The sequence below is a fragment of the Amphiprion ocellaris genome, chromosome 8 (assembly GCF_022539595.1).
Source record: "Amphiprion ocellaris isolate individual 3 ecotype Okinawa chromosome 8, ASM2253959v1, whole genome shotgun sequence".
In the NCBI taxonomy this organism is placed as follows: domain Eukaryota; kingdom Metazoa; phylum Chordata; class Actinopteri; family Pomacentridae; genus Amphiprion; species Amphiprion ocellaris.
The window spans coordinates 19,004,359-19,029,764 of record NC_072773.1 but is presented as its reverse complement, the minus strand read 5'-3'; the positions used below and the strand labels follow the sequence as shown (position 1 = coordinate 19,029,764).

Below are 25,406 nucleotides of genomic sequence, written 5' to 3'. Positions count from 1 at the left end.
CTGTTTGATTGCAGTTCGCTGGCTTTTGATGTGTTTTTATGAGGTGTTTCAGAAAAACAAGTTTGCAGTTAACAGATAACACATACACTCAATTGCTTGTTTATTAGCAATTATCAATCAACCCAATAAAAACTAATGAAGTCTATTACAAGAGTCCTGCAGTAAATCCTGCTTTTATGTGGGTTATAATCTTGAGTTCTGTTGATGCCGATGAATGTATTTGAATGTGTATTAGAGTATATTTGCCATCGAACTGTTTGCGTACTGCACCGCTGTGATGCATGCACACATATCAAAGGTCAGCACATTTGTGTACATTTAACTGTGAAAATGAGACAGTGGTTGTCTTTTCTTTGAGCCATAGACTATGAACCACTGATGACGTGTACTTGTGTCTGAGTTTGGGGTTATCTTTGATTAGTTTGGTGTTCTAGACTGTGTGAGTTGGTCTGACCAAAGTCTGTCTGGATGTTTGACTGACTTCACTGCTGTCATACTATTTGAACAAGTCCCTGCATGACTGTTGCTGGTCTAGTGCTAACCAATCATTTGCGTGCGTAGGTGTGTTTATTGGGATTCACTTGAGCGTTTTTCTTTCTGTTTTTGTAAAAAAAAAAAATCTGTATAAATGGGGGGAGAGAGATGACAAGGCCGGGGGTGAGCGGGGGGGAGTTTGTAGAAGGAAGTGGACTAGAGGTTGACGTGAAGTCGACTCCTCTGGCCGCTCACGGTTGAGGAGCAGCAGTGTTAATGTGAGCATAACTTACTGCTGAGGAGAATCCCAACTAGTTGCCAAATCAGTGATGACTTGCATGTTAGGACAGGACCTTAAAGCAGCCTTTTCTGTGGGAGTGGAGTGACGGTAAGCATTAAAGTTGGCCCATGTAATTAAACACACTGTACCTGGATGTCGCCGCCGTCTCAACAAAGACTGAAGTGCAGCGAAGCGTTTCAGTCTCTGACAGGAGGTTGGACCAAACAATACTAAAAAGTATTATTCATAATTCCCCATATGAAGCGTTAGTGTTTTGTGTTGACTCAAGTTAGCTTTGATTTCAGGTCTATGGTGTATATGGGAGTGAGGCGAGGTTGATGATGGCTGCTTGAAACAATGACAGGGAGTAGAGTTTGCTCTATGGGTGTGGGCACCACTATGACAAACAGCTGTGTGTGTGTGTATTTATGTGTGTTTTATAGTACAGGAGTAATGGCTGGGAACTCCTGTTTTCACAATATGCCAATAAGAGATAAGGTCTCTTGTTATTCTTTTGAGGTATGTTTTTCTGTCAGATCCAATAAATTTACGTGCTGTACATAAAGCCTAGTAAAAAATAAGCTTGATCTGGCCCAGCTCTGGTAACTGTGACATGCACATCTGGTTGGCTTACAAACTTCTTCTTAAACCTTCTACCACTCCTTCCTGTTTTCATTATCAAATATCAATGGAGAAAACAGTGCTCGCTATTTATAGCCCACTCAGGCTGTGGCTTTCACTGTTATAATGACAAAAAGATTTTATCAGCTGTAGCTAATTAATGTCAGAATGAAGTTTTGGCTCTTGTTGTGGGGTTAATGTACTCTCTGCAAATGTCTGGGACAGTCCCATATGGTCCCTATGGAAAAGCTCAGGGAAGTGGCTGTGCTCTGCTTTTTAATAGTGGACAGTTAACGAGATATATGCTTGCCAAACTTTTCTCTTGTAAAAGTACAACATATTGTTTAAAAACATTTCTGATAAACCATTAATCTCAAATTTGTGTTGTTGATCCAAGTCTGTTTTTAAAGGGCCCATATTCTGCCTCCCTTTTCAACAAAGTCATGAAAGTCTCATAGTCGCTGGGATGTGTGTTTCAGATTTTCAGCTCAGAGTCTAACAAAGATGGTTAATTTCAACATGACTTTATAACCCCATATTTTAACCTTGTTCTAAACAGGCAGTTTCAATGCCTGTAGCTTAAAATGCTGCTAAGCTGCTGCTGCCCATGCCCATTTCAGGAAGAAGACTCTCTCTGCATTTGTGATTAGCAGTATGGAGCAAAACAGCTGACAGTTGACTGAGTGTGTGGAACCAGGACTTTCTCTCTGAGGGATAATTTCACACGGAAATGTCACAGAATTCACAGCATGGTTGTTTTTAACTCGTGTATGGAGACTTTGTCAGTATCAGTGTTTTAGTGGTGCCGAGCAGACTTTGAGGTGAAGGCTGGTTACATGTAGCTTGAATAGGCTGCAATTTAGTCTCTGTTTCATACTCATACTGTTAAATGAAAACAGAAACACAGAAATGTATAAATGAGAACAGCTTTATTGGGAACTCGGCTATATCGGAATACAATATATGTGAGCACAGAGAGCAGGAGAAAAGCAAACAGATGTAAACACCAGCCGAGTTATCGTTGCACTGATGCACAACAGATAACAGGAAACGGTACTATACGCTAACTCACACAGTCCTTGGGCCGTAACACTTGCTTGTTGGTTTAAAATTACTCTTAAAGTCACCACCATCTGTCAACATCCCTCAGATTTACAGTTTTCACAGAGCTCTGACATGTGGACTAATGGTAACGGTAACTGCATAATGTGCTATCACTAGGGATTTTCCTATTGTTGTGTTGGCATTGCCATCAGTAGTAAAAGCAATCATCTGGGTGTTCAGTTACTTAGACGTTTGGAGTGTGCTTTATGGTTAAGGGATACAATAATTTGCTCATACTGTACATTGCTGCTGCACCTCTTCTTATGCTCTGTCTGACACGCTCCATTTTAGCTCTTTTTTAGGGTCTTTATTCTGAAAAGCCCAGTCTGCTCTGATCGGCCAGCCGACCTGACAAAAGTGAGACAAAGTTAGTTACATACTTTATGCAGTACATTTGTAAGTATAGCCAGAGAGATGGAGCTTGAGCAGAAGCAGCTACACTAAGGAAATAATGGCGCTGTAATGCAGATGTGTTACATGGTGATACAAATATGTAACTCAAGAAAAGTCCGGACTTGAAAAGGAGTATTTGAGGCAGGTGAAGAGCAGTGTTTTCTGTGGGAGAAAATAATTTCCCTTGGAGTAGACATTGGGCTTTGTAACCTTGCATATGTTTTGTATGGATAAAAAAAACTGTAACACAATAATGGAGAGGAAAGTCCCCAACATGCATTTATGTGGGCTCTTTAAAAAAGACAGATTGGCACCTCCTCCCTACAGAAGATGTTCTGTGTAGGTGACAACTCATGAATAACAATTTCAGGAAAACTTTATCCCATCACGTTTTAAGGTAATAGAGTCTTTCAGCATTGGGACCTCTAATTGAAGCAAGCAACTGTGAAAATGTAAGTTAGCTTGGTTTAGTGTTCAGCATTTCTAAATAGATTGATTCAGGATTCACGCAATGAAAACAACCAGTATTTGGTTGATTTTCTTATCTCTTAGAAGATGGATTTTGTAAGAGAAACCATAGCCTGCAGCTCACAAACCGTCTTTGTCCTCCTCCTTTGACATGATACAAACACACATGGTGATGTGTGCTATTACATAAGTGCTAGGTGTGCTCTGGCAGGACAAGCTGTTCCGGAGGATGGCTGAGTAAGGTTGGAGAAAGGAAATGCAGTCGGGTTGCAACTAGACAAGAGTATAGTTTTGGCTTTTGCAAAACCAATAAAAGCATTACTGAACAGATTCTCTTTAAAGCAGCCCTGTGATAGATGCGCCTTGTATCACAGTCAGATCTGTAATCTGGGTTTGAATTTATCTGCGGCCTTTCCCTCAATGCATCACATAATTCCACACACAAAGACATATTACCCACAGATTTTACAGCTTGTGAGGATGTGGAAAGCGGTCCAAACTTATTTAAAATTGTCCTCAGGAGCCAAAATTGTGATGGTGGTGAGGAGGTTGCAGCCAAATTAAACGGCTTGGCTGTTGCCTTGAATCCACAAATTCCATCCCTAATTATAAATCATGTTTGAGACGCTTGAATCTGAACTTAAAATAACCATTCTCCAGTTTAATGTCTTTGGAGTCAGCTGTGTGAAGGCGTCTCGTGTTTTGTAAAAGCGCCAGAATAAGATCAAACCATTAGCGTTGGCGATGTGTAACGCTCTGTGCTGTAAACATGCATAGATGTAGCCTTAATGGGTCGTGTGCTAGTGCAATGGGGATTAAGTGTTGAGGTAATAATCCTGATTCACCTCAGAAGACTTGAGTCATCTTCTTTCAAACAAGAACAGCTTTATTACAGCTGAGCGACTGTTGCACTGCTCATCGATGACACAACCTTGGAGCAGGCATGCCTGTGTTTGTAACTCTGTTAGTGTGTGTGTGTGTGTGTGTGTGTGTGTGTGTGTGTGTGTGTGTGTGTGTGTGTGTGTGTGTGTTTGTGTGTGTGTGTGTGTGTGTGTGTGTGTGTGTGTGTGTGTGTGTTTGTGTGTTTGTGTGTTTGTGTGTGTGTGTGTGTGTGTGTGTGTGTGTGTCCGGGGGGGAGAATAGCCGTGTTTTGGGGATATGTGGAAACAAGGGTGCACAAGCAGGTGCCACGTGGCATTGAATGTGCTAAGCCAAGACGAGGGCCGTTGTGGGGCATGAGTGTGTTCTCAGCTGTTGAGGAGGGGGTGAAGGTGGGTGTATGTGCTCGCTTTTGTGTGTGTGTGTGTGTGTGTGTTTGCATGCAGCGTTTTTCATCTGCAGTCATGCTAGCCTGGACCATCTCACTAATCCGGGCAGATCTGAGAGCAGGCATTGCAGGGGACACGCGACACACACTCACATGACACATGCTGTCTCACACACATTCATGCAGGGGCTGTAGGAGGCACGCATGGCTGCCTGTCAGCTGTCCAACACCGTCACCCTCTCTTACAGTCAGCTTCAACTACACACTCCTCCTCGTTGCGTTGGGGAGAAATGATCTCGGAGAAATGAAAGTCTGGTTGTTTTTGTACCTAAATATCAATCATCCCCTCATTGATTGGAATGTTCAGTATTGGAAAAATCCCTGCTGAACTGCTCTGTTAGGTGCATATCTTCAGGTATCTGTCATGAGTGTGAGAGCTATTCAAGGTTTATTTGAGGGTTTTTTTTTTTTTCCATTTGGTGCTTTTTGGTTCTAGCAGAGCCTTTCCTTCATCCTATGATGCACTCGTTTGTTTTGGCCAAAGCATCAGGTTTTTTCAGCTGCTTCAGTTACAGCAGGAATGTGAACGCCCCAAGTTGATAGTGAGGAAAGCTTACCTATCTGGGCTATTGTCTAAATATGGCATCTGATTTGCTCGTATTTCTCTGTGCCGGCCGACTGTCTCCGCACCTCGTGGAGAACTTCCCACCTCTGTGCGAGGAAACATTCGACTCTGCTGTATGAAAATGGTGTGCATGTGTTGACGTGGACTTCAGAGAAGCATAAGCAGGTGATGTTGTAACAGATTTCTGCGACTTGTTTGCGGTCACTAAGTGGTCAGTGAGTCAGTCGGAGGTGAGACACTTTATTCCTCCGTTCCTGCAACTTTTCATACATCATCAACTGCAATCATTGAGAAATGTGTTAACTCAAAATTTCACACTTCACACCCATAATCCTCCTGCTGATGTTACACAGTATTTGCAAATACAGTGCAACGTTAGTATTTATTTTAAGTTGTGTTGGAGTCCACTTAATGAATCACCATTTGCGCAGTTTGGGTTACCACAAATTTCATTTCAATAATGTTTGGGCTAAACAAAAAAAATCAAATCAGTCAAGAGTCTGAGTTATCACATCTTCTGTTAAAATTTAGTTCAACAAACAAACTCCTTTAAGTTTGGGGAATTAGCTATTCCTCTACAACCAGAGGTATTTTTAATTACAAATTATTTAATGACTGGTAGCATAAACACACGTTAAAGTTGAATACGCATAAAAATTCAGTTGTTCCAATTCATATTTTCATGTTTTCTTTAAAGATTTTTTCAAGTGTCATATACTTATTTAGCATAATTATGAACATAAGTACTTAGGCCTTCAAATTTGAAAAATTAAGTTGTTTCAGGGATAAATTTGTAGAGGAGAGGACTTGAAATCCTGAATTAAGTGATCAATCCAATTTTATTAAGTTACCTCAACTTGAATTGTGTTTTAAATCAGCTAATGCAGAACTCTGAGTTTAACTTGCACACAGTATTAAGTTGATGCGATTATCAACACTATTATGCAAACTTAAAAGGTTTATAAATTGTGAAATCTGATTTCTTTTCTTTGTTATCCTGCAGCCTTGCATTTAATTAGATGGTGTGAATAGGTGAGTGTAGTGACATGTGGACCCTATTTTCATAGTCTTGTCCATCATTTGTATCTGTAGTAATGGCCACGCAGCATTGTACCTGCATGTTTGTTGCTCTCAGAGATCCCAGCAATTATTTCAGCATGCACATTATTATCATAACTGGTAGAAACAATAGCCCAAACTATGAAAAGTAAGTTGTAGTAAACTGGAATTATCCGTTCACCCCGTGTCATATTCACCACAATAAACATCCTCTTATTTTGTTTAGCCTCGGCGCTCCCTGTCTCTGTCTCTGTGTCTTTCTATTTAAAACCTCTCTCTGGTTGGGGCTCTGCATGGGTATAGTGACCCTGGGTGTATGAGAGGAAGGGAGGAGTCTGTGCTGCCGGTGACAGTGGACAGAGAAGAAAGGGGAGAGAGAGGAGAAAGAGGAGAGGACCCTGCTCGTGTAGCTCAGAGCAGAGCTGTTTAATCTCTGCAGGACCGTCAGATGGCTTTGACAGAGCGCAGGCACCAATTAGGCTGCAAGATTAGGGGGGCTTTGTACTTCTGAAAAGCTTCTGGACGGACCTTTTTTATTCTTCCTTCCTGCTTTGGCTTTATATCTTCACTGGGACTCCTCACCCGCCCTTAACCTTATCCCCCCCTCCCCTTCCCTCTCTCCCTCCCCCTTACTGTCCTCCTCCAGTCCTGGGACCTGCTCCTTAAAATCTGCGATTATACCTGGCTAGACATTGAGAGGAGTGGATTAATAAGGCAGCTCGTCAGTGTGGGTTGGCAGGGGTGAGTGGCAGAGTTCGTTAGCAGGCTAGCAGGGTGGCAGTTTGGATGTTTATTGGGGTCCCGGGTGCCTGCTGGCATGGATATGGAGCCAACTTGCAAGGACTCCAGCTTCCATCTGCACAATATGACGGTAGAGTAATGGGGGCGGAGACATTTATATTTAAATCTGAGTTTCTTGTCTGCTCTTAAACTCTGTTGTGTATAGACAGGCTGTACGGCTATGCATGTTGCTGTCTTCAATAGTATAATGACCGAACACAAGCCTACATAACATGTATGGCGTCTGCATCTTGCATATCTGTGGTTGTTTACATGCAGACTAGACTGACTAGCTGTGCACACACACACATTTACACGCATGCACAGACACACTGCTCCTCCTGACTACATGGAAACAATGACGGGAAGTACATTAGCTGGACCTCCATTGTATCTCCCCATACGTCCTCGCTTCCTGAGCCGGCTGTGGGTGATGCCGAGCGAGGACGCAGGGTGGAGTGTGGAGATGTGCACAGAAGAGTCCCCCGCTGCTTCCCAACCCGGCGTCGAGGTGAAGGGAAGAGCTGACAGCAGAGGGGGTGGGATATGTCTGGGCCGAGGCAGACAGAGAGCTCCTTAATCCTGCAGCCTTCTGCTGCATGTTATGGAGCTCTGCGGCCTGGAAGTCTCCCAGCTGCTGACCTGTGGTCGGTTTCATTGTTTCACCTCGCAGGGTACAATTTTGGATTCTGTCACGCTCAGCTGCTCCCAGATCAGCACACAAGGTGACAAACTGACTTTAAGTCAATTAGTAGTCGTCCCACAGAGGGGGACAGATGGTGAGAAGGTGGGAGTCACCCAACCTCAGGAATGCCCGTGGCAGCCTCCGTGGTCATTTAATTGTGGCAGAAACAATAGTCAGGCAGGGAGCTGTTTATTCTAAGTGTGTGTGACTGTTTTGCCCTTTTCACTTTGGCCCCGTCTTTTAAATAGTTTTTGTGTTTTAACGCAGAGACTTTGTGTACTTAGCAGTTATCTGACCTGCTGTTGTCCTCTTTTCCTCTCTCTGTTTTAGGTTTGCCACCACCCAGACTGCCAAGACCTGAATAGCAAAAGCCCCCTTCACCTGTGTGAGTCATGTGACTCACGCTGCCATTCAGAGAACACAGACAACATGCACTTTGATCGGCACCCCCGATTCGACTTACAACCTCAAGGTAGACTTGTATGATTTCTTTATTTGGTATTCCCCCGCTGACAGAGCTGATGTCTGCCCCATTACCTCATTACAGGATTTCACTGTGTAAATATCAAGGACACTGAGCTTTCATTGTTGTCTAAATAAGGCAGATAATGTAAATCACTTTCCTGTTGCAAGGCATTTTCTTTCTAATGTCTTTGAACTTTTGTAATTTATGTGATCATTTTTGTCTGAACAATTCTCATTGTTGTTGATATTAAAGGGTTGGTTCACCCAGATAGAAAACGGTAGAAGAGAGAGTTATTTCTTCATGCTTATTTTGATTTCATAAAGGCTTGTAGACAATTTCTGGCGCTATTTTTCTGGCTCTAATAGCAGAATTGCTGGAAGCCTGTGCCGCTAGTGTGGTCATTAAAATTCTACTTTTAAAGCTCTGATTGGTTGAATGTTTATAGAAACTGGCAGAAACTGCCATCAATAGACAAAATCCCTGATCTATTGGAATTTCTGTGCAAATAAAAGTGGGTGACATTTCTGAGGTTTAGGGTTAGTTTGTGATATACATCCTGAGATTTCTGCTTTCATCGATAGTAAAACAAATTCCCTGTTGTATCTAGTAGGGCTGCAGCTGAATCTAAATGTTGTCAGTCAAATAAGAGTTTCTTTTAGGTTTTAAGTGTGTTTTTCCTAGTTTGCCTTATTAACTGGTTAGCTAATAATCATTCTGACATGCACTTATTTCTGCTAATCTGAAGGCAACTGAAAGTATCGGCTTCATGTCTGAAAGAGCTCCCTGGTTACCTTTCCTGTAAAAGTCGCAATGACAATCTTGCTAGGCTGGACTTAGCTGCATTTCTGTATCACTTCCAACACCAGACAGGCCTGAACTGCACCCAGTCACATTAATCCATACACACACAAACAGCAGTACTTAAAGTTGTGTGAAGTAATTAAGGAAAGGCTTTATCCACATTTCAACAGCAATACTCATCCAGGAACATCAGAGCTTATTACATACTTGCAGCATCAGGCAGCAGCAGGATCTATGTGAGGGTCTCCAAAGTAGAAGAGTTGCGCACGTTTATGCACGGAACAACAGCATCAAGTTTATTAGGTTAATATTTATTATAAATTATCCCTGACATGGAGACTGGATCAATCTGTATTCATCAGCACGTCACACTGTTCTTTTACTGTTTGTAAAGTAGATTATCACCACATGTGGACAGAATATTTAGCGTGTGGGAAATCATAAATAAACTCGGCTGCTAGTCATTTGGACATCTTGACATGCTGCTGTTAGTTTAGATTTAGTCCTTGGTTTTCTTATTGGATTATTGCGTATTATGCATCTCTTGGTGTATGGGATAAACCTGGATGAATGGCTAATATTGTGTGAGGACCACGGCTCTATCTGTCACTGTGGTTTTATGTCTGTATGAAGCCATGAGGACCATTAACAGAAAAAGGACCTGCGTCTGAATGATTGAATGCAGTCATTTTAACTGGCTAACAATGCTACTTTAACCCTGCACTGATGACATGCAGCAGAAAGAGACAATATTGTAGCATTGCATGAACTAGGCTTCACTCCCCTTCTTTTATGGTGGCGAATACAACATATAGACAAAAAGCATAGTCCATGTGTAGCTTGTTTATAGCTGATTAGAGTAACTGAATCACCCATAGCAGCTACTGGTAAAGTTGCTTCTTTAACACACTGGAACCATTGGCTATGTTACCATGTAACTGTCAAGTCAATTTGCAGCAAGTTTTTTGAAAAGATGCAACAAAAGAAAATAGGAATTAAGCTTGTTTCCATTTATTGTTTGGGGCCAATTACCTAGGCTGTGCAGTGTGATCTAAAGGTGGTGTAAGCTATGCTATGCATGGCTGGAATAAACAGAAGAAGAGGTCTCAAAGAAAATAAGCTACTTAAACAAAAACTCAAATAAGAAAACTTCTATTGCGATACTCCAAAATGTGCAGAAAAATACGTTATAGAAATACAGCTACTCATGTTTTAGAACACTGAACCTTCTTCATGGCTCACATTCACTCAAGTTTCAGCTTCTGTCATCAGTTAACCACAAGTGTAGCACATGTTGTATAAACAGTTGCTCAACTCGCAGATTCAGAGATGTTTCACTCATGCTTCAAAGCACTGACTTTTTCGGGCAGCTTTAGTTTTTGGTGGTACAGCAGCACAACACTGGACAGAGAAAACAGTGTTCTAATGTTTATTTCATTTAGAGACTTTATTGTCAAGGGTTTAAATTTGACCTGTGTTCATGTGGGCAAAAATCTGCAAGTTTGAGCCCCGGTTTATAGTGTAGCATATACACTATATATTATTATTATTATCATAGCAAACTAGCTAATAGTCAAGTCAAGTCATCTTTATCAATATAGCATATTTTAAACGCTGGCTGTTGTGGCGAAGTGCTTTCCAGCTAAAATAGATTATGATTGGCGTTATGAATTAACATAAGTTTAAATACTGTGCTTAAGACCCTGTCGTGTTAATTATGGTGTGAATTTGCCTGTGTAGTTTACATGTTAAGGATTTAATCCCAACAAAAATAATACCTGACTGTAATGCCAAATAAAGCTGAGACTCTGCAGTATTATTAATTATAGAGATTATCTAATTTAATGTTAAGGCTAAGGCCCTACAGCATTTAAATTAATGGAAATTAATCTGACTAACTTTGAACTCAAGTTATGATCTTACAAAAATACAGATGAAGATTCAATAATCCCATGATCCTTGGATCTCGTAAGAGCAAGCTTTGTTTTCTGTTAGGAGTTCCTGTGTGCAATGCACTAATGGATGTGCAGGAAGCTGTCACTGGACTATGTTGGTAGTGAAGAATCTTAAAAACAGGTTACAACAAGCATATTTTTGATGTGATTTCCTTGTATTGCTTCAAAAGCCCCTTCATCTCACTTGAGATGTGGCAGAAATCTGTGCAAATGTGTTGAAGAAGGGGTGAAAATGTGTCGTTTTTCTTTTTTTTTCTACGGTTCATGGGTGAACCAGCTCTTGAAAGCTTGATATTAAGACTAACTTAGTGGAGCTCCAGCAGAGGGAATGACTGCTGTGTTTTGTTAACCCTCAGCCTCCATCCTGGCTCGGAACGTGTCCACGCGCTCCTGCCCCCCACGCACCAGCCCCCCCTCCAACCTGGAGGAAGAGGAAGAGGGGAGCAATGACCGCGGGTTGGTGACCCTCCGTTATGTCACGCTAGTGTTCATGTCCTCCTCCTGCATGTCAGCAGGGCTCTTGTCTTTTCACGCTGGACGATAAATTACAGCCATGTAATGTGTCTCCGAGTCAAGTCTTGAAGCTCACATGAAGGAGGCACTTTCTCATATGTTTGCCGTTAAGTGCGAGGGACGATCATGTGTGTAACTGTTTTCGCAGGGAGCGTAAAACTGTGGGGATGAAGCTGGTGAAAAAGAAGCCACGAAGACGACACACTGATGTAAGTAATTGTGCAGACACGGTGTCGAAAAAGCTCCCCCTCCCCCCATGAAACCCCAGCCTCTCATCTGTTCCTGGAAAGAGTCTGGAGGAAGAGTGTGATACATGCAGGGAGTTGGGGAATACAGCAGCAGCGCTATAACATAATGGTATCGCCTGGGCTGGTGTTTCTGTGTGAAGCAGGCAGTGCAGTGAGAAGGAGCCCCCCTGTGGATCTGCTGAGAGCATACATTCAGCCCCACCTGTATAAACTAACAGTGTCTGCTCTCCCTGCAGGACCCCAGTAAGGAGTGCTTCAGCCTTAAGTTTGACCTCAGTGTGGACATAAACACAGAAATTGTACCTGCTGTGAAAAAGAAAACGCTGAGGTGAGAGACGAGGAGGGAAGGCCGCTTAATATCAGAATTAATTGCTTCTTTACCAAGTATGAGCTTCTAATATTCTTTGTCATGTGTAAACAGAGAGGTTCTGGGTCCAGTGTTTGAGAGGAACGGCATTGAATTGTCCCGGGTGGACTTGTTCCTGGATCAGTCCAATACGCCGCTGTCCCTCAACTTCGAGGCCTACCGTTTTGGAGGACACTACCTCAAAGTAAAAGGTAAAAACCGACCATCCATACAGCAAAGAATTGACTCCAGCTTGCGTTTTCAGTTGATAGAGCTGCATCCCAGTTTTCAGAGTTCAGTAGCAGAGACACTTCCTTTTCCATTCAGCGCATCACTTGCTTTAAGTCTGGTGTCTCGTCTTATTCAGCGATACATTGTGCAAATTAGATGGATTGTGGCTTGGCTCATTTACACGTGTGGTTGTAGTAAATATCCTGCTCTAATTAAAAAAATGCTCTGATGTAAAATGCTGCTCTCCTGACAAGAAGTTCTGGCAGGCTTAGTGAACAAGGTAAAATTAGCTGAAGAGTAAAATAAATACCTTTTAAAAAGACAGTTTTATATTATGAAGCTCTAAGTGACACATAAAAATCAATGTCAGAAGTGTCATATGTTACTGGGAGATTTTCTACCTGATAAAATGAATGGAGATGATCTACTTTGTCCAGGAGTAGAACAGAACTTATTTCTAATCAAACTATAAAAATCATTAAGTTGTTTGACATTTGTGAAAGAACTACAGGCAAACATTTACACGATAAGCCTATAAAATAAGTTCAAATGGCACAATTTCATCATCCACAGTTTGGTTCATAAAATATCAGCAGTCCCCGTTTGTTTCAGATATTACAGTGTTTAACAGTTTAACAATAGTCTGAGTAAGACAGGGGATGAAGGCAAGTTTCCTCTCACACCCGTGTTTCCAACTAGAAGGAAAAGGAGTGGACCGCACATTTGTGATATCACACTGATCAGAGTTCCAAGTGAGAAATGTGTCACTGATCTGCTCAGTCTTGTCCCACAAGTTTTCAGAAAATTCCTGTGAATTTGAAATTAGAAGCAGCAGGATTAATATGACATGATGACTTAAGCATTTTTTTTTCTTCTTTTTTGTCTTTTTATTAGTTGAAACTGGGAAGGGCATGCCTTCTCTGCATAAACACTTATTACAGTTTCTGGATCAAAGGCCCATTAAAGCGGTTCATAAAAGAGATCCAGTGAAACCATGAATAATGAATAACTGCTTTTCTTTTGAAATGTCAGCTCCTGGCTCTCACCTCTTGACCACAGTCTGGAGTTACATACAGTCTGAAACTCAGAGGTGGAGGGCAAATAGTCCACAGCTGTTCAGTCACATATACTACCGTTCAAAAGTTTGGAGTCACTTAGAAATTTCCTTATTTTTGAAAGAAAAGCAGTTTTTTTTTTAGTGAAGATAACATTAAATGAATCAGAAATACAGTCTAGACATTGTTAATGTGGTGAATGATTATTTGAGCTGGAAACAGCTGATTTTTAATGGAATATCTCCATAGAGGTACAGAGGAACATTTCCAGCAACCATCACTGCTGTGTTCTAATGCTACATTGTGTTAGCTGATGGTGTTGAAAGGCTAATTGATGATTAGAAAACCCTTGTGCAATTATGTGAGCACATGAATAAAAGTGGGAGTTTTCATGGAAAACATGAAATTGCGTGGGTGACCCCAAACTTTTGAACGACAGTGTAAAGGTTTTAACTATTTACCATTAAACTCCTATTTTAATCTGAGCTTGAGCAAATAATAGACTATAACCAACATTTTTCATAATAGTAGTATTCCTTTTAAATGGGCTCACTGATTCTGCATCTTTTCAGCATCAAGGTCATTATTTGTTTTGGCTTTTACTTATTGGATAGTAATTGTGATACATCTTAAGCTCTAGTTCTTACTTACTTTTATTATGTTTTATTGTAAAGCAGTTTTTTATCTTTGATTTTGAAAGGCCCTATATAAGTAAATCTTTTTTTTTTATTTTTTTTATTAATATTATTGTTTTTGTCATGATCTAAAAATTTCCACTCACTTCTCTGATAACATGCTTTCAGGTTATTAAAAGTGTCAGAAAAAATCTCTTAAAATTACTCTATGCTAGTTGTGGAGCAGGAAAAGTGACGGATACAGAGAATTTAGAGGCAGATATTTCACTCAGGAGTAAAAACACCAGAGATTAAAGAGAGTGGATTCTGGCCTTAAGTTTTTACCCATTGGGTGGAAATGTGTTGTCATGTCATTGTTGGATTTGTTGCTCTTTTCTGCTGCCCTCAAGTGACCAAAAAGTTAATCATTGCAACTTTAGTTTAAGCCTGAGTTTAACCTGCTTTGATTTATATTAACTTCTGCTGGGTCAGTTCATGTGAATTCTGACAGAATTCATTAAATACATATCGACACTGTTGCCGATATTGTTCAGTCTTCATAAATGTATTTATTCAGGCTAAAAACTGAGTTCTGTAAAATATTTTTGGCTTCATTTTGAGAATTTCAGACTTGAGGGTGTTGAAATGTTAAATATCTCCAGAAATATAACTTCCACAGTCATGAAATTTAGTGAGAACACAGACAAAACTGTTTCCAGCAGATCAAGGTATTTGAATGGGTCCAGCAGAGAATACAGTTTACATTATTGGCTCTTGAAAATGGAAAAAAGTGTAACATTTTCAAACAAGAATAGCACTGGGACTCTTTCCTGTAAGTGTATTTAAATGGATATATCCACATTTCTTGCTAAAAATGCAGTGTTTGTTGGGTGTTTCACCAACTTTTAAGGCCTCTAATATCAGTTAAACTTGATGTGTGGGAAATATTATAAGCCAATGTTCTTTTTTTCCTTTGTTTTAGTTTTCCTTAGTAGTTGGAGCTGGAATGGTTACAGAACATGTAATATTGGCAGATATCAGATGGAAGCAACTTGAATGGCATGATTCTGCAGAAAATACTCTACAGGTCTTAGTTTTGGGTCCCAAATAAAAAATATGAAAACTCTGAAAAAAATCTGAGATGATGGTGCAACATCGCTTAAACGAGCCTGTTAAAATTCAAGAATAGAAAACAGTGAGCCTAATAATTCTGCATTCAAAATGACTCTAGATTTAGAAGGAAAATGAACTCGGAATATTGTGTATGATCTCTTCAGCCCTGAAAATAAGTATACAATGATATAAAGACTATGCAAGTATGAAGTTTTCCTGAATGCACCTCAGTGTTGTTTTGTCCTGTTGTCTTTTTAGCACGACCAGGTGACGAGCTGAAGGTAGAACAAAGTGTGAAGGACCTGCGGTCGCTCAGCCTGCCCAACATGAAGCCCTCAGGAGGCCAGAGCCCCTACATCCTCACCCCCGGCAGCGAGAAAGTAGAGCATGGATCTCTTGGACGCCGTGAAAGCATAGATCTGTTGGTGAGTTCCATGTTTCGGGTTTACAGTATCATGTGGTCGTGGCTGTATTTCATGTGACGCTGCAGCTGGTTTGACACGTGAAACCATCTGTCAGACTCATCACACTAAACTACGCCACCTCTTTAAACCACGTTCTGCACATAAACACAGACACACCCTGAGACTCTTGTTGTTTTTGCCACACCCTTTGCTCTTTTCCATAACTTCACCCCCTCTTCCTCCGCTCCCATAATGCCTCGAGCCGCTGTAATATCTCGAGGTAATCTCACCATGACCTCATTGTCTTCCATTACTGTTATCAGAATCCTGGACACGTATTTGTGGATTTCCGTTGTGGTCGTCTGCCAGCTCGGTGTGTGTCTTTAAGTTAGTCCGTGCCGGTCCGAAACCTTGGAGTCTTATTTGATGATGAGTTCAATCAGAGCCACTCTCTGCCAGTTCAGTGCTTCCTGCAGCGATGGGAAGTGGCTGTTTTGTAACCGATGAGAGATGCTAAGAGGCTGACTGAGGCCTGCAGGATCCTGATCCACACGACTGCCAAACGCAGAGCCTGGAAGTAGGCCAGGCAGTCATCAAGTTCAAGTTGTGTCACATACTGTGAGAACTGTGAGCCACAGTTGGAGCTCTTAAGGGATGAACCGTTTTCTCAACACCAACTCTGATGAGTTTTAGCATTAGCACACGTTAACCAGGATTTAGCTCCAGAGCTGCAACTACCTCATTATCATTTCACCTGTCAAGACATTTTTGTTTATTGTTCAAAGGACTGTTTGGCCTATAGAATTCCACAAAATAGTAAAAGCACCCAAGATAGTATAACCAATTACACTCTTCACTAAAACCCACCTCCTTTATTGAACCTTTTGAACTCCAGAACCTGCCAACAAGTTTGAAAGGCATTTTATCTTTTAAAAAATGCCAAAACAATACTGTTTATCAGAAAAAGAAACGGTAAAAACAGGAAGAATAGTTGGATTTAGAACTTTCTGACCAGGCCATGAACTAATTATGTGTGACTGTGCTATTTTGTTTAAAAAAAAATATCCAAGTGTATGCTTCTTCCAAATCATTTTGCCTTATTAAAAAAAAAAAAAAAAAAAAAAGATAAAAACAGTTCTTTTGCTCCATGACTGACTGAGCTCCTGCCAAGCATCGTGGGACTTTCCTCCTGAACTGTAGGCTGTGTTTACAGTAAGCAGTAAAATCTTTACAGTGTGCAGACCCACCATTTCCCCCCCCAGTATAAGTGACACCTGTGGGCATTTGAAAAAATGTTGGTTGATGTTGATACCAGGCTTTTTATTATTTTGTAGAACAGATACAGTAATACAACTTTTGTTTCTTATTTATGTTCTTATTTATGGCATTCTAATTTACTGTACAGCATTTCTGGGTTTCCCCTCCTCGTCACGGTTGTGCTGTTTCCATAGAGGTGCAGCTTTTCCTATTGCAGTGAAAAATGAGCTCATATTGAGTAAAACTTCAGTCTGACTCACCGGATGTAGGGTACAAGTATAAGCCTGACATTGGCTGCTCATTTCAGTTGGCTTTCTCCTCTCCTTCCACTATCTGAATGTTAACTTCATCAAAATCATCTTCACTTTGCGAAGCAGCAACAACAACCTCCAGGTAATGAGGTGCAGTCAGACCAGTGTTTTATCGCCTGAATTTTTTAGTGATTGAAGCAATGGGGTCTTGATTTTAGTCAAAAGTAGGCTTGTCTTAGCTGCCAAAAATCATCCCAGCTGTCACTTATGCACAATGTATGCATACCAATTTTGTTTTGCACTTTGTGAAAAACAAAGTTACAAATATCAAATTATACAAATGATGACAGCAAATACAAACATTAAATAAGATCACAGGCATACAATATTTCAACATAAGATTCTTAAGTTATGTCAAGTTAACAGTTTTTTATAGCGTCAAAGTCTCTTCTAGTAAAAACGATTATGATTGGTGTTTTGAAAGTAACCAAACATGTTTAAATCTTGGGGTTCGGCCCCTGTAGTGTTATTTATGGTGTGATTTTACCTGAATAATTGAAATGTTCGAGATTAAAACCCTACAAAAACTGTATGAAAACTACTTTACCTGCATGTAATACATATAAAAAAAGAACAAACAGCCTCGACTCTCACAGCATACAAGCTTATACACAGTGGAGAAATACTACACACATACTGGTGGATGAACGAGTCATGAAATGGGACTTTTTTCTAACAAAGGCCAAGTTATGGTTCCTCAGCTGTGATTGGACACTTGCTGTTTGTAAGAAGAATTAGGAAGCAGTCAGCTGTTTATATATATATATAAAAAACTTAACATATACAGAGATAGAAAATATGCAATATATGATGTTTGGTCTCCTTTTTTGATTAATAGCTTAGCAGATTTAACCAATTATTCAAAGTTCCCTTCAGTTTACTCATCATTTAATCATCTTTTCTGCTGTAATTAGAACTACTTACAATAGCTTTTCGCTCTCACTGGTTACTGAATATTTTATAAATAATATTTAACTTTCCATGTCGCCGTCTAAACAAAGCAGCTGCTTTAGCTGTATTATCACAGGTCTGTATTATTGCTCCATGATATCGTCCATTTGACCCTATTTGAGATCCAACACTCAACATAAAGCATTAGTGTCAGTGTTGTGATAAACTGCACAGACTGTGTACGTCATTGATGGTTAATTGCCCTTCAGACAGGTTGAGACCCTCCTACAGCTGAGTTAGATGATGTATACGTGTGCTGTAAACAGATGTCATCGTTGCTTCAGGCAGGAAAACAGGTGGAGGCTTGGTTGAGGTAAGTCAGAAAAGTTAGTCATCCAGTAAAGATGCAAACACTGGATGTTGCTGAGGAAAGCAGAGTTTAGTCAGACAGCGTCTGGCCTGGCCAAGTGTGGAATTTTCGTATTTTACTTTATTTGTTCAGTCACTGAACTCTTTAATTCCTCTCACCAAAGCGTTTCAGCTGAGCCACAGTGCGGGTCATGACTCGTCAGTAATGTCAGGGATGATACCAGCTCTGGTCCTCAGAGGGGCAGCAATGTGCTGCTTCTGGAAGCTGTTTGAGATGTGGCAGGAAACACTGAAGCTGTGACTGTTAGTGCAGCTGTGTGGCATCAACAAAGACACTTCTCTGCAGCAGTAGAGGAAATGTTGAGGTACTTTTCTAAAAAACAAGCAGTATTGTCATCATGTAAAAAGGATTACATAAAAGTCCTGCATTGTTAAGAATATTAATAGAAATTACTTATTTTCAGCAAAGCTGTCCCTGCATTGTGAGACTATGAGGTAAAACAGTTTCTAATGTTAGAGAAACCTGAGCCCTGTTAAATATAGGGTTAATGTGACAGCTTTCTTTTTTTTTCATATTTCAACTCACCCATTATCAGACAATATTTTAACTCCTTGCAAAATATGACGGTATGTTGAATCAATGGCATTTTGAGAAACATTTTAATAGTTTGTAAAAGTAAAGCACTAAAATTAGTTTGATGGACAGTTTTTAAAAGTTGTAATCTTGGAAAGTACTTGATATATAGAGCTAAAAATGAATCTAAATCACAGATGGTTGAGCAGAAATTGATCTAGAAATGTGATGATTTTAGATGGAATGACCCCTCTGACTTGTTTGTTTGTTGTTTTGGAATCCAGCCCATATTTTATGAAAACTGTCTGGAGGACAAAGGCTCTGCTTGGACATGTGGGCACCGAGTGCAGTCCTTGAGTTTCTATGGCAGCAGCTTTGGCACTCACTGTTAAACGCAGGCGTGTCTGCTTTTTGTGGAATCAAAGGCTTCGCTCAAAGAAGTTTAGATATTTGCCCAGTGTCCAGATTCATAGCTTGGCACATCGGTGGCTTGTGCCAGGCTTCAGAGGAAAAGCAGCCAAATCCTGTCCTTTTTGCATAGAGTTACTCTTTTGTTTGAATGGGGGTATTTCAAGTTTATTATCGCATGGATGTTGCATTTTATGGTGTTTGGCAGTGTTGTAATAGGCTGCGGAGAGCTTTGATGATCCGGATTGATTATTTTACAACAGGGATCTTGGACCGAGCTTTCTGATTGGCCAGAGGTGCATTCCAGTCCTGCTGATAGCCTCCTATAAAGCACTGCTGCCTGTCTGAGCCTTGTGCTTATTGCACCATTTGCAAATGATCCATCCTTTTACACCCCTACAGTATCTGCGCTGTATCAGATCAACTTTTATACAGACTGAACAAGTTCAACTTTAAACCTGCAGTGTAAAGAAGGGGGGAAAACCCACAATGAGACCTTTAATACAAATCAGCAACCAACACTGAAGTCCACCTCACCTTACCTGGTAAATTACAGGTAATAACGATTAAAATCACAGAAAAATGTGCAAAAGCTGGAAATAATGTCCACGTCACAAATCAGTATTTTTGAATGTGATAATTTGTTCTTTTACAATGTTTGACCATCAAATTATGCTATTTTTACAGTATGTAAATTGGCAAAAAACATTATTTTACGGAGATTTTCTGTTATCTGAAAGAAAAGTTATGTGTATTGAGGATTTTAAAAGGATATATAAAAAAACTGTTATATTACAGATTTTCCCAATTTTGTTAAATTACAGATATTGTCTAGTGAAATTACAGTGAAACCTAAATACAAATTATTTATTATTTAGTATTATTTAAATAAAATAAATTTTTAAAAAAATGCCCAAAACTGTAAATATTGTCCATATTAACGATCTGTATTTTAATAGAAACAGAAAATTGTAATTTCATTAAGTGTGGCAATCAAATTACAACTTTTTTGTGTGTATTTAAATCATCTAGAATATAATTATTTTATAGATAATTGCTGTTATTTTATTTTTTCAGTTTTTAAACCTCACAGTATTTCATATTTTTCAACCTGTTCTTTTTCTGGCACCCTTGTTGCCAGGTTTTCAGTTTGTTTGTTTTTTGTTGTTTGTCTTACATAATTTTATTCACAGTCTAAAGTACATATGCGGTGGTATCTTGGTGAGTTGAAGTTGTTTATCCCTATTTTCAGAAATGTTTAGTCCAGGTACATTCCCTTATGATGTCAGGTTGGAATAAACTGTGTCATTTCAGTTATACTGTTAATGTAACGGCGACAAAGCAGCTTCCTGTCACACAGGTCAACCAGACAACTCTTCCTTTTTCCTGAGAACTGAAACCAAGACCTGATATTTTTACAGTGGCCATAAAGATAGCTCAACCGTCTGGGTGCCTGTGATTTCCAGTAAACAGGTACAGCACATCGATCCTTGCTCTATCGGTCTATCATATAACACATCCATCAGTTTCCATGGAGCGGTAAATACAGCACCATGTCTGGCCTCTGTTCCAGTCTGTCACGCTCCACTGGCTGTATGTGAATCAGGTAAAATAAATAAAGCCCATGTAACGAGGTAAAGTCTGCAAACCTTACAGCAAAACTGTTTGATCCAGAGACTGGAAATCACAGTGTCCCAGCTCACATTGTAGTTGAAAGGATTTGGCGTTCCCAGGCAGCTAGTGTCAGGTAATGGATCCTCCATATGTGTGTCAGTGCACTCTTCCCTCACATTTGGGAAAACTTTACACACTCTTATCTATGGCAAAACCTTTTGTTGCACTGAGTGGAAAACATTTGTGCACCAAACAGCTGGAACTGAACTTCTGATGAGATCTGAGCTTATTCCCAGATCTGATACTTTATATATACTCAGATTTAAATCTAAATGTTGCTAATTTGATCATTATAGTGCACATTTTATTCATAGTATGGCAAGTTTCATTTCTCTTTTTAAATGAAAAAGCAGATTTGATGTTAAAAAAAGGTTTATTTCTTCATATCCACACTAATGTTAAAACAGTTGTAAATTGCACATTTATTGCTCCAACAAGCTGAATACATAAAAAAGTGACATTTTTCAGGCAAAGAATGGCAATAAGTCTTTGTTGAAATGGGAATTATCCACAATTTCTTCACATATTATATATTGGCGGTTAATCAATAAGCTAAGAAGGTAATCGCCACAGTGAATAATAGCTATTAAAAGTTGTTGCCCTGTGTTGGATAGTTTGGGATTGAAACATTCTTCCAGTTATATTTAGAATTAATCCTTAGGCACTTATGTTCAGTGAAAAAAAAAATGGATTTAGGTATCTCAAATGTCATTATTATTTTAGATTTGCTGATAAATCATTAAATATTTGAGTTCTTTTTCAACCAGAAATGTCAGCAAGTTTCACTTTTTTTGTCTTATGAGACATTAAATTGAATATCTTTGACTTCTGGGCTTCTGATTGGACAGTTGTTAAGATGTCACCCTGAGCTTTCGGAAATCCTCACATTTTTATTTTCCAATATGCTCTGATATTTTTGAAAAATTCATTAGAAGATTAAGTGATAACACACAATAGTCTGTTGCGGCTCTTCCAAAAGCAAACAGACCTCCCAGCTTTGCCTCGGGGGCCGGAATAGTTTGTTATGTAATAGACCGGAGAGGTAGATAATGTTGTTTCATAACAGACAAGGACTCAATGCTGGGGAAATACTGTCGCTGACAAAAAACCTCAGAAAGCCTTTGAGGCTAAAGACACACGCTGATGTGGAGTGCCTGTTTTTCAGCTGACGACCCAGAGAAGGGAGTGCTGTTTTACATTTTGTATTGTATTCATGTGGCAGAACTGAGCTCATACAAAGCCCTCAGTGTGCGTTGTTTGGAAGGCAGAAGTCATCGGCAGGAGCAATTGTCATCATTTATTTCCTCTTAAAGTGGGTCACAAAGTATTTTCCCCGCGTGACACAACTGTATTGTAACGTGGAGAGTTTCTCAGTCAGACTATCACATCCAGCAGCCGCCTCTGATCTCAGCACCTCTCATCGCACACAATGGGGACAATTATCAGTTAACACACAGCCATTTAGAGTGACAATCAGCAGCAGTCACACACAGCGCTTAACGCCTGAACTGAAACATGAGGCGTTCTTGGTATCAGCCAGTACAGTCTGTTAATAGAGTGACAAGTATCAGTGACTGACTGGACAAATGTTACACTTAAAGGTTTGCTTCCAAACTCAGTTCATGAAAGGAGAATTTGAATGAAAAATGTGAAATAATTGGATAATTATGAGCTACAGTATATTTAACATATGCAAAAAATTCAGTAAATAAATGACAGTTGCAGTGATTGGTTCAATTAATGATTTACTGTAGTTGATTGACAGAAAATCAATTGGAAACTGTCATTTTATATTGTATTTGTTTTTGTTCTTTTTCAAGCCAAGCTGCCTGATATTTTATTATTTTAGCTTTTCCAGTATAAGGATTTACTCCTTTTAGATACTTTTTTAAAAATGAATACCTTCAGGTTTTTAACTGTTGGTTGGGCAAAACAAGATGCATCAAGATAATTTTTCAAAATATTTTATCGACAATTTATTTAAAAAGTGGCAATAAGCATTAGTTTCTGTCCAACAGTATATTAGAATTCCATAGCATTCCTTAATCAATCAACGTAATTAGACGTAATTATGCTTTTTGGACGTTTTACATGCAGCGCAACATTAGGATTGTTTCCAAAAAGGCACAACACTCAGTAAATCATTTAACTTCTTTCAGGTTGCTGAATTTAGCTTGTCAGGTCTGTTTGTGAAGAATTTATTTGACTTGTGTTTTGCTGCACAATCTTGAAGTACACTAATTATATCAGGTGCTAGGAGTTCATTACATATTGCCCATATGGTGTGGGAGGGGCTCCAAGCTGAAGTGCTGAGGAGGTGTGTGTGTGTGCTGGAAACACAAAGAACTTCCTGTTACCTGAAGGTGGAGCGAACGAACCCACAGCTTTATGACTGTCATTTGTGTGACTGTTGGCCTGCAGTCCACAGTACCTGCAGGACCAGGTAGACAGTCGGCCACGCTGGGGAACAAACCGTGATGCTACACTCAGCTCTGCACTTTGGTTTCCTGGAAATGGATTCTTCCTGACTTTTGGAATTGCCCTCAGAGTGCCTTCTTTTTTTTTGATTACTCAGAACTATTTTTTTGTGATCTGACATTTGGGGGATTTTCTTTTTCGCCGTGAAAGATGGTTCGTTTTGTCCGCCTTACATCCTGGCGCAGCTTGGACCTGCTGGAAGAGGACTCTGTGATTCCCGAGTCACCTCCTCCTTTCAAAGTGCTGCCTACAAGTAACTATGAGGTGAGAGGTTTGCTGTGTGCTGTAGGACCGATGATATGATGACATGGTGCCATTTCTTGCTGATTTTGTTGAAATTAACAATAATACACTTTAGAGTTGCAACTATTAACTAATTAAACAGAAAATAATCAGAAATCAGCATCATTAGTTCATCATTTTATTGTAAGAGTCATTTTTAACTCAGAGCTGCAAGCAGTTTCGGCACAATTTTGGCTGCTTTGGCAATAAAAAATCCTGCGCTTCAGTAGAAACGGTGCAACTGTGGCCAGAACTAGAGAGAACTCAATAATTACTTTTGTGCAGTATAACAAAGCCATAAATGCCATAAATCATAAAAAAGAAAAAAAAATTAATCATTTATATGACAAAAAGTGAAATAAACTGCAATCAACATGTCCCACATTTTTCCAACTTACCAAAACTGTGAAAAAACTGCAGTTTTATACATACTAAATGTTTTAAGGCTTTTATTTTTGCAACCTCTACAAGCTTTCCATCAACTCCAGAAAGATATTTCACCATGCAATATGGGTCTTCCAACAACTTGCTCCTCATTATGCCATTTTTGAGTCATGCTACATTTAGTTTATTCATCCACTATGGTTCATTTTCCTCTCAATCTCAATGAAAATAATAACTAGTTCAGGCCTATGTTTAAATGTAATTAATTTTAATTTTGTCATTTATAAAGAAACAAAACCATAATCCTCATGTGTTCTGCTGCAAACATCACTGTAAAAAGTTTCTGGGATTTCATTAGAATTACTGCCAGCATGATGGGGGTCGAGCAGCAGGACAATTATTTTCACTTTGTTTTAACTCCCATGTCTCACCTCAGGCTGGAAGCGTCACAGTTTCTGTTTGAGCCACTGTTTTGGTGCTCAGCAGGCTCTGATTATCGGAATTGCGGCGGCCTTGAAACATGCATCATGTGTTGACCATCGGGGGTTTCTTTTTAGTTTCCATTTCCTGGTCATGCACGTGTGATGTATGTGCGTGTTAGCCTGTGCTGGTGTGTGTCCGGCTCTCAGGAAGGCCAGTGTCACGCTGTTTTCCCATCGTCAATCAGCCTACCTGATCAAGGGGAGCCGTTATCAGTCCACTAACATAAAGGCAGTAGCAGGGGTCAGTCAGGGGGATGCTGCTCACTTATTGTCCCCAGTCATTTTAATACAATCCCTTCCTATTTAAAGATTTTCTTCTTTCCAGGCCAAGGTTAATGCCACAAACCACAGTGATAAGATAAGGCTGAGTGGACACAAGCCTTGATATCATTAACCTGACTGCACAGGTCTCAGTACGCAACACGAGCTGCTTTAAAAGCAAGATGGTTTAGGATCCCTCTGCTCTGACTGACAGGTTTACACAGTGGGCACAAGAGAAACCTTGTAAACATAATTAGTTAGGCTGACATGAATAGAGCGGCTTAATGTTTGCTGTGAGGGTATATTTGCTCAGACTGAGTAGTTATTGGACAGTATAATTACCTGCAGAAAATGTTACCAGAAGTGACTACAATGTTAAAGGGGTGCAGCTAACAGTCATTTTGATCATCTGTTCATGTTTTGATTCACCGACTAACACTTTAGTCCATGAAAACAAAGTCTAAGAAGACATTTTTAAATTACTTGTTTTGTTTGACCAACACCCCAAAAGCTAAACATGCTGAGTTTATAAA

At 39.8% G+C, this 25,406-nt stretch overlaps 1 protein-coding gene across 7 annotated transcripts in view; it reads left to right on the top strand.

Moving 5' to 3' along the window:
• The window catches only part of plekhg5b (pleckstrin homology domain containing, family G (with RhoGef domain) member 5b), a 98,414-nt gene that overhangs the window by 54,849 nt on the left and 18,159 nt on the right, over window positions 1-25,406 (top strand). For 5 of the 7 annotated variants that reach the window (XM_023276304.3, XM_035951007.2, XM_035951010.2 and 2 more), the window contains 6 exons: window positions 8,087-8,228; window positions 11,335-11,434; window positions 11,640-11,700; window positions 11,976-12,067; window positions 12,161-12,297; window positions 15,357-15,523. In XM_023276304.3, the coding sequence (XP_023132072.2) occupies window positions 8,087-8,228; window positions 11,335-11,434; window positions 11,640-11,700; window positions 11,976-12,067; window positions 12,161-12,297; window positions 15,357-15,523 (699 nt within the window). Of the gene's footprint in view, window positions 1-743; window positions 863-6,718; window positions 7,163-8,086; window positions 8,229-11,334; window positions 11,435-11,639; window positions 11,701-11,975; window positions 12,068-12,160; window positions 12,298-15,356; window positions 15,524-25,406 lie in introns of those variants that run through there. The other 2 variants (XM_055013023.1, XM_023276306.3) reach the window with 2 other exon arrangements.